Below are 10099 nucleotides of genomic sequence, written 5' to 3'. Positions count from 1 at the left end.
CACACCTGTAATCCTAACACTCCAGAGGCTAAGACGGGAGGATCCCAAGAAAGAGGCCAGCCTGGGCTATAGTGAGTTTAAGGACAATCTGAACTACATTATGAAAACCTCACTCAGAAAACAAAGACATAATAAAGTAATTTTTAAAATCCTTGCATTGCCACTGTTTAAATATAAGAGGAAAAAAAAAGGCCCTTACACATGCTAAGACCTGTACCATCAAGCTATATCCTGGCCTAAGAGCATCATTTAAGCCAATAAATACAGGATAAGAATTGTTTATATTTATTTATTTATTTTCTATCTTTTATTCATTTTTTGAGACAGGGCCTCACTATGCAGCTCTGGTTGGTCTTGAGCTCACTTTGTAGCCCAGGCATGTGCCGCCACACCCAGCCAGGATAAGAATCTTTTTTTTTTTTTTTTCTTCTCAGAACCAGGGATTGAACTCAGGCCCTTGCACTTGCCAGGGAAGCGCTTATTCTACTGAGCCATCTCCCTGGCAAGGATAAGAATCTTTAGACTCCAGGGCAACACACTGGGGGCTTTCACATCTCTGGGGGCTACTTCTATCCCCATGCCCCCAGCCCTCTTCCCCATTCCTCTTCTCCAATAATGTTCCTACTTTTAAGAAAAATGTGAAAGCATCACATACAATAAGTAGACATGAGCGTACCCGTGAGGAATCTTCGATGGCCTTGTGCAGGTTCTTCAGCTGCAGGTGGCAAGCGGCCCGGTTCAGCAACAGCTCTGGGATTCTGTCATTAAGTTTCAGGGCCACACTGTACGCCTCAATCGCTGCCAAGAAGTTTTCTGTTGCAAACAGTTTGCTAAAGAAACACAAACAGACAGGGCTCTGACCAGCCGGGCTGGTTCCACCCCCCTGACCACACAGCTCAGCCGGAGTGGCCTCAGCTGTCCAGGCGGAGGAAGCTGTAGCAGCAGCAGCACACAGGTAGACCTCTCTTTCCCCTGCTGGCCACGACTGGTCAAAGCCAGCACCAGTCCAGACTCCACTGCTGACCCAGAGACGCCGTGGGAACGTGGGCAGCACGTGTGGGTGGCCCCGAGGACAGGGCGGACAGGCCCATGCTGCAGGCCACAGTGCACCATGGGCCTAGCACCTCCTAACCCCATAGCCTCCTGGGCTGTGTAAGTTCACTTATGATGTTCACACTGGGGTAAAACTGCCAGTGCCGGGCGAGGAGGCGCACTGTAACCCCAGCACTCAGAGGCTGAGGCAGGAGGACCGCCGAGGTGGAGGCCAGCCTGGGCTACAGAGCAAGACCTGGTCACCAAACCAACCAAAAACAATGCTAAAAATGCATTTCAAGGTCCGAGAAAAGCAGGAGAGCAATTCAAATCTGAATTAATGGAAGAAGGTATCAAAAACATAACAGAAATAAATGAAACTGAGACTAACAAACACAAAAGGACCAAGGAATCGAGGCGCTGAGGCGCCGGTCCTCCCAAAGGGTGGGAAGACTGAGTAGGACGGCAGCAGGGTGGGGAAGGAGAATGCGGAGGCCCCGGGCGCGCACCGCACAGCTCCGCCTGGGAAGGGGTCCTGAGTGTCTGGGTGCACAGTGAGGAAAGGAGTGAGGTGGTTCTCGCCCAGGAGAATGCGGGGAGGTGCTGAGCAACCCCAACCGGGGTTTCCCAGGCCCCTAGGGTGCAGCTCACCCAGCGAGCGACTCCCTTTGCACTGACACCTCTGTGTGAATTCAGGCCTGCCGCTCCAGGGGCTTTGCCACAGAGGCAAGAAGAAAACGCCTATGAAGTGCACGTAATGAGACACCAATACAGTCCAGAGCTGCCGCAGAAGTAGGAGCTCAAACTGCTACTCAGAATGCGACAGAATTCAGTTTCCCATAACTGTATTAAACTATTCACACCCGGCCAGGGAGATGGCTCAGAAGACCTCAGTTCAATCCCCAGTACCCCAAGAGAATAAAAAAATAAATAAAACATTCACACCAAAGTTGGCGCAGTGCTGCAGACGTGTAATCCCAGCACTCAGGAGGCTCTGGAGGTTCAGTGAGTGTGAAGCCAACCTGGGCTGCAGGGCAAGTCTGTCTCAAATAAATGAACAAACAAAATTAAAAAAAAAAATCACAGGCCAATAAATAAATAAAATTACACCTTGGATATAAAAAAGATAGTTTATGAAATACTTGACAACCTTTTAAAATAGATATGAATCATAAATATGTGGTGTTAAAAACACGTTTCTAAGGGGCAGGAAGTGATACAGGAAGAACAACTGATCTCGCAACCTAAAAGGTACCTGCACGAGTTCGTGTTCTCTAAAACCAAAGAATGAATTTTAGGAACAAATGGTGGTGGAGGTGGGTCTAAGGTGGTGGAGAAGACTTGGGAGCTCGCTTAGGTGGGCATGAGGTGGGACAAAACTGTGGTCAACCAGTGAGGTTACAAGTACAGCTGCTCAGGTAAAATTGATTAAATCGGAATCAAATGGGAAAGCGAGTCATGCAGCAAGTGGGCATGCATACGGGACAGGGTCTCCTCCTGTTGGGGACTGGGCTAGTGACTCACTTGGGCTCTTTCAAGGTGATTGATACCTATTTAGAATATCAGTCCCTGACGCCCCTCCCAAGGGAAGTATGTGGCTGTATGTTTCCTCTTTTGTCTTGGTCTTGAGGTGTGGCCCATGTGGGAGTGACTGTCTCTTCCAAGTGGTAAAGTCACCTTGTCTTCCATCCTGTCTCCTTGAAGGCCTGGCCCTGTCTGACTGCCTGTAATATTTCTAACTGGCTGCCTGTAACAGAAGGATTTATGTTAAACACAAAAGTGATTTTAAAGGCTGGCAAGATAGCTCAGCGGTCTAGCACCTGCTTAGGCAAGCCTAGACAAACTTTGACAAACTTAGGCAAAGCATGCAGGGACATCAGTTCATTCTGTCACCACATGCCATGCCAGCCCCGCCCTCAGGGTAGGCTAAGCCAGCCACATACACACACAAAAAAGTGATTTTAAAAAAGATGTTAAAGGCTGGCCAAATAGCTCAGCAGATTAAAGCGCCTGCTTAGGCAGGATGCAGCAGAGGCCAGGGCTCAGACAGCAACTGGACTGGCTGTGATGTCTCAAGACGCTTGTACCTATAATCCCATCGCTTTGAAAGGCTGAACACAGGAGGATCACTAAGAGTCTGATCTATGTGGTGAGATCCTGTAGACCCTTATTAAAAAATACAAATAAATAAATTAAAGTAAATTAAAAAAAATTTAATGAGCATGTTGGACATTATGATAGTTTTTATTTTTATGACATTTCAGCACACAAGTGAGCACTGCACTTGGCTGTTCTACTCTTGGCCTTTCAGGATGGAAGCCCTGCTGCCTGCCGGGTGCGTGCAGGCCCCACCACCAACAATGCCCTGCGCACAACCACATTTCCCAAACCCGCAGGAGTACGTCCGTACTGATGTCTGCAACAGGCCCAGCCTGCTGGGCCGTAGTTCAGATAACTTACTTTCCTTTTTCCTTCAACCACTCTGGATTCTTTTCTTCTTCTTTTAAATCGAAAAATTCAGGCACATAGGTGTTCATGGCTCTTCGAGCCTGGGCCTGCTTGTGCAGCCACTGAAATGAGGTTGGAGATTTAGGAAGGACATGTCTTGGGGCCGGGGAGACAGCTCAGTAGAATAAGCGCTTGCCTGGCAAGTACAAGGGCCTGAGTTCAATCCCTGGTTTTACACACAAAAAAAAAGTTCAAGAAAGACACCATCTTAGTTCATTTAGTGTAGTTCTAATAAAATCCCAAGCCTGGAGCCTGTGGGATTCTGCAGTCCAGGCTGGCCTTGAACACACTATGTAGCCCAGGCTGCCCTCAAGCTCAATGGTCCTTCTACCTCCTGATTACATCTTAATCCTGGGATTACAGATGTGCTCCACAATGCCCAGCTCCCATCCTGTTTATAAATATATTACAGAAAATGACATATCTGATAAAATAAATGTTACGTGCAATAGTTTATGTCTTTGAATAAGCAAAGATATTTCATATTAAACCAGTGTTCTCTCTACAGTATTCTGAGCCAGCCTTGAGTGGTGGCGCTCACCTGTCAGCCAAGCACTTGGGAGTCTGAGGCACGAGGATCACTGTGAGCAAGAGGCCAGCCTAAAGGGCATAGTGAGACTCTACATCCCCCCGCAAAAAGAAATCATATTCTGAGCCAAGAAACCTAGAAAATGCATTTTCTCATGAGAAAATAACAAACATATCCACCAGGCAGGATCTCTGGTGGAATGAACGCTTCACTTTGAAGCCCTGTCCATCCTGAGAGGTGGGGCTCGCCCTGGCCAGCAGCCTTACCTCCTCCTCCTGGGCTGCCTGGGACTCGCGCAGTGCTGTGGGGAAGGCGCGCGGGGTGAAGCTGACAGCAATGCTCCGGGCCGATCGGGGCGCAGGCACTTGCTCCTTCTCCAGCGGCACAGCAAATATGCTTCCCAGGTCTCTGCCTTTGAAAGCGCAGCAGCAGTGAGTCTGGTAGCTCGTGTGTTCTAGTTAACAAACTGACTTTAAAGCATTCTCTTATGCAACGAGCAATGTAAGATTCATCACTGATAATATGGGGGATAATCTCATTTTTCATGAGCATGACAACATTTATTGGCTGTTTTAGTAAAGACATTCATCTCTGTTGATTTCCTCTCCTCATTTTGACCTTACTTTTGAGACAAGAAAAGAATACGGGGCTGGGTGTCATGGTGCACACTTGTAATCCAAACACCATTTCTCCGGAGGATAGCAGAAAGTTTGAGGTCAGCCTGTGGTAACAGTTTCAAGACTAGCCTGAACTACCTGGTGAGCCCCTGTCTAAGAAACAAAAAGAACATGTAAAAGAGGAATTTTGGGGGGAAGGGGCGTCCCTGGCAGGAGCTAGGCTTTGCCACTGTCAGAAGAAGGCTGCAGCAGACAGCAAGGAGCATGCAGCCTCCTCAGCGCATGGATAGGAGGAACACGAAGCCACAGGGAGACAAGGAGCTAATACTCTGCAGGAATAAAACTTTACAGAACCCAGACAGCAACAAAAGAGAGTCCCTACCAAAGTACCAAAAATACTGCACACAAACCTAAAGACAAATATCAGAACTGGGAAAAGTTTTGCTTTTGGAAAAGTTTTCCCAAGAAATAGGACAGAACAATGTCCATGGCAAAAAATGAATACATAAAATTAAAAATCTGCCATTTAGAAAACTAGAAAAAAGTGTAGCACATGCCAATAATCCAAGCACTTTTAGAGGCTGAAGCAAGAAGACTGAAAATTTGAGTCTCATCTGGGCAATCCTGCAATTTAGTGAAACTGTCTCAAAATAAAAAATTAAAAAAGGCTGGAATTAGCTCAGTGCCAAGGCCCTGAGTTCAATCCCCACTCCCACAAAAATTACAGTTCTTTAACATAAAAAAGAAAAACAAAAAAAGAAAATCTCAATAACAAATAACTTCTTTCTTTAAATTTGTTTAGGACAGGGTCTACATGGACTCGCTATGTAGATTGGACTCCTAGTGATTCTCCTGTTTTCAGCCTCCCAAATGCTGCGATTATAGGTGCGTGCCACCATGCCCAGTCCTAATCACTATCTCAACATGCCCCAGGGGCAGGGCCCGCACAGCAGGCCTAGGAAAATAACTTCTAAAAATTAAACAGATTTCCATAAAAAAATTTCAGACTTGGACAATTTTAAAGGCAGTTTTACTAAATTTTCAAGCAATATGTATTTCAAAATTATTTCAAAAAATAGCAAAAACAAACAAACAAAAAACCTAGCTCATCATCTTTGGTGCTAGTGAGGTTTGGTATCAACTCTGTACATGGACAGTAGGAAAAAGACAAGAATCAATAAATATTAATGTGTGGAGAGGGTGGGGAAGATATCTCAGTGGCTTAAGTGCCTGCCTGGCAAGCACAAGGTCCTGAGTTCGATTCCCCAACTATTAAAAAAATGTAGATAAATATGGATTTTTTTTGGCGGGGGCTGGCTCTGAATGCCTTCAGGGCAGGTTTGAGTCCTGGGGATCAAACCACAGCAACCTGAGGCTGACTGCTTTGTTGAAACAGCCACTTAAAGAACTGAGGTAAGGGGCAGGCCCCCTAAATTTTTTTTTTTTTTTTTTTCTTTTCAGAACCAGGGATTGAACTCAGGCCCCTGTGCTTGCCAGGCAAGTGCTTACTCCACTGAGCCATCCCTCCAGCCCTATAAATATGAAGTTCATTTATAAAATATTAACAAATTGAATTCAGCTTTATACAAACCAACATGACAACCTTTTTTTTTTTTTTTTTTAGGGGCTGGGGAGATGGCTCAGTAGAATAAGTGCTTGCCTGGCAAGCACAAGAGCCTGAGTTCAATCCCCAGTTCCACAAGAAAAAAGAAAGAAAAATACTATCAACCCTTTTTTTTTTTTGGTATTTTAGGGTCTACAGGGTATTCAGGGTCTCACTACTAGATTGGATTCACAGTAATCTGCCTGTTTACAGCCTCCCAAGAGCCGGGATTACAGGCGTGCGCCAGCACGCCCAGCAACATGACAAATTTGATGGAAATTGTAAAAGTGAACTAATAGTCTGATAACATATTAGGACAAAATATGATCAGTCAGCCCACCACATGGCTGAAGCTAGAGTCAGTCAGCCACAATCTGCCTCACCCAGCTGCAAACCAGAGACAGCCTGAAAGAGCTCAGCGTGACAGTAGCTGGCTGCACACCCTGTGCTTTCTAGCCACGAGCATATCCTGTTTGCTAACTTGTTTCAAGGACTTTCTGCCCACAACAAAAGATGATCACTGACACTACCCAATAAGAATTCATCTACGTACGGATGAACGTCCATCTGTGTCTGTGCATTCAGAGTGGTTAGGATAGATGTATAGTTACGTTCTCTTAAGGAATAGAGGGATTTGTTCTAAAGGTGTTTGTAAATAGGATATCATGTCTGCATCTTGTACAGCAATTAACCACTCGGAAGAGAGCATGCAATGTGTTAATTATTGAAACTGTCCTACAAATTTGATTTGAAACTGTCTCATAGCTATTTATTTCTCAACAAAAGTATGGAAAAAAAGAATTCATCATGTTTTAAAGCTACTGTACTTCCTGCTTGTAAAATGTATGTAAGCCAATCCCAAAGCCAACCCAGAGCTCACGCTTTAGAAGTGATCCCCCTCAGCCTGCTGGCATAGTAAAGTTGCTTGCCTTCCTACTCGTTGGTACTGAGTGTCTTCTATGCTATACAGCTTGTTTCTGAATTCTGCAACTCAAGAGCAGTTATAACAAGTAGAGATACAAGAATGGTTCTGTAAGAAAAATCTGTAAATGCCGTCTACCAAACCCACTAAAAGAGGGCAGGCACTTTGGCAGGACCGCATGTATGCAGCCAGAGTGGCCAACTTAGCAACTGTGAATCCTTGCCTTAAAAAAAAAAATCAACAGAAAAGGTAGGGGCGTGGCTCACTTCCCTGTAAGGCAAAAACACCAGAGGTAAAATAATTACAGCAAATGCCCAGGGTGACCTGCAGGACTCACTCACCACCCAGAGCACCATTCACACGCTCTGAGCTGGCTGGGCAGACCTCCCCACATGCGCCCGGCCCATCCTTCCTCTGTGCCCTGCCATCTGAGCGCCCCAGCTGACCTCTCCTCCACAAGAGCCCAAGGAGAGCCAGAACAGGGAAACATATGCCTGGTGTGCACAAGGCCCTGGGCACCAGCCCAGCCGCCAAAACAGATCAGAGAACCTGGCTGGCCTTTTCTGACAGCACGAACCGGAACTGGACTTGGTGCTTAGGCCAAGGGTGTTGGTGCTCGGCTGTGACCCTGGCACTGCCAAGGTTGGGGACAGGCAGTGTGAGTCCAGCTGGAGCCACTTAGTTCAGGCCAGCCTGAACTTCTAGCCAGATAATAATAATAATAATAATAATAATAATGATATGAAAGAACAAAACATGTGCTTACAATAAATCTTAGCATCTACTATAGTAGACATGAGGAGCTCTTTCAGTATAGAAATGCATTTATTTAAATTACAGGAATATGCCAAGCATAGTGGTACGTGCCTATAAATCCAGCATTCGGAAGGCTGAGGCAGGTTATAGCACGTTGGAAATCAGCCTGGGCTTCAGAGTGAACTAAAGGACAGCCGAACTATGAACTACAAAGCAAGCCCCTATCTCAAAAACTCAAAATAAAGAAAATTTAGAAATTATTTATTTATTTATCTATTTTGGCCTTTTTGGGACAGGGTCTTGCTATGTCACACGGGCTGGCTTGGAGCTCACTATGTGGACCAAACTGACCTAACTCACAGCATTCCCCAGGATTATAGGAGAGTGCCTTCACTACCGAGCTTTGTTTTGGCGGAACTACGGATTGAACTCAGGCCCTCGCACTTGCCAGGGAAGCGGTTATTCCCCTGAGCCATCTCCCCGGACCCCGAGCTAGGAATTTCAAAAATTCCTAATGACTTTCTCCTTTCATCTTCCTAAATTTTTTTAGACAAGGTCTTGCTATGTAGTTCAGGCTGGCCTTGAACTCGTTGTGCAGCCCAGGCTGGCCCTGAACTCACAACAACCCTCCTGCCCCAGCCCCTAGAGTGCTGGGATTCCAGGTGTGCACTTCCACACCTGGCTAGGGTTAGTTTTATGAGCTTGGTGCAGCAGCCTGTCCTGAGTGGCTGCACTGGTGACCATTCACATGAAAGGGGCACCTAAGGGACAGTCTGAGGGCACGAGGCACCTCCGATGAAGAGGCGCTTCAGCCTGACAGCCAGGGGCATGAAGGAGACCTCACTGTGAGGCAGAGGGCTTCCACCTGACACCAGCATCCCCACGGATGAATGAACACCCTGGAGGGGCTGAGCAGGGGCTTTTTCTCCCATCCAGATCAAAGGCTTCACCTGACCGCAGCTTTCTATATTTTTTTCCCTCTTGTCTTTATTTCTCCATCCTCTCATCACTCCTCCCCTCCCTCCAGCATCAAAAGCTGTGGGCTGCAGTGTTGGCTGCATAAATGTTTGTAATTATCTCTTCCTATTCCTACTGAAGTCTTCTCTTAACCAGTGTGCAGTGAGTCCTAGCTTGGCTTCAAGTTCATTTGACCTGAAAACAAGACAGCGCCTCATGCTCGGCTCTGTCGGAGTTCACATTACCCAGAACCCTGATTTCCATGCTTTGATTCTCCTCCCCACACACTGGGGATCAAACTTGGGACTCTGCACTTGTCAGGCAGGCGTTTATGCCGCTGAGCTATCTCCCCAGCCCTGATCCTTTGATTTTTCACCAGTGAAATTTTGTTTTGGAGTAAATATGTTTCTGTTACGCAGCACGGTGCCGGGGTTGCTATGGAAAGGCACTGAGCTGTTCCTGTCACTGCAGTCTTTCCGGGTGCAGATTTTCTTTTTCCCCCTTTTGCTTAACTGCTCACCTTGCCTGGAACATTCATGGGCTAGATTTTCTGGCATTGTTGGGGTGATCGTCTCTTTCTAGTATATCTCTGAGAATTTTCTAAAGTGTCGGTTTGGGCATCTTTTTTTTGAGAGGGACAGGGTCTCAGTTCAAGCTGGCCTCAAACTCATGTCAACCCTCCTCCCTCAGCCTCCCAAGGGCTTGGATTATAGCCTGGCATGATGGTCATGAATTTCTTAAGGTGCTTTTTGTCACGGGAGTGTCTGGGAGAATTCTGTGGCTTTCTTATTGCATGATTCCTTTGTTTCTTTCAGTGTGATGGTGTGTGTGTGTGTGTGTGTGTGTGTGTGCGCGCGCGCGTGTGTGTGTGTGTGTGCACTTACTGAGGTTCTCAGATACTTGTAGTGGAAAACTTTTGTTCTTAGTGTAGAGATCCCTTTAGTTACTATCTGCTTTCAAGTTATACTCTGGACATGGCTAAGTACAGACAGGTGGATTTTGCTTTGTTCTTTGATTTGTGACAGGGTCTTGTTGTGTAGTCCAGACAGGCCTCAAATTCATCTTCCTGCCTCAGCATCTCGAGTGCTGGGATTACGGGGGTTCACTACCACGTCTGGCCAGATATACTGTTAGATGAGGAATATCTGTGTGGTCTTTGCCTCTGTCTCAAGGTC

General features: G+C 46.4%; 1 protein-coding gene across 2 annotated transcripts in view; it reads right to left on the bottom strand.

Annotated features, from left to right (window-relative positions):
- The window catches only part of Dnaaf4 (dynein axonemal assembly factor 4), a 35568-nt gene that overhangs the window by 6386 nt on the left and 19083 nt on the right, over positions 1 to 10099 (bottom strand). For both annotated transcript variants that reach the window (XM_023724082.1, XM_023724083.1), the window contains exons 5-7: positions 4336 to 4481; positions 3493 to 3602; positions 677 to 830 (exon numbers count right to left, since the gene is read on the bottom strand). In XM_023724082.1, coding sequence (XP_023579850.1) covers positions 677 to 830; positions 3493 to 3602; positions 4336 to 4481 — 410 coding nt within the window. The remainder of the gene's footprint in view (positions 1 to 676; positions 831 to 3492; positions 3603 to 4335; positions 4482 to 10099) is intronic.

This window comes from Octodon degus, unplaced genomic scaffold (genome assembly GCF_000260255.1).
Source record: "Octodon degus isolate 3935 unplaced genomic scaffold, OctDeg1.0 scaffold00105, whole genome shotgun sequence".
Taxonomy (NCBI): domain Eukaryota; kingdom Metazoa; phylum Chordata; class Mammalia; order Rodentia; family Octodontidae; genus Octodon; species Octodon degus.
The sequence above is the reverse complement of the archived record's forward strand: the minus strand, read 5'-3'. Positions and strand labels throughout refer to the sequence as shown.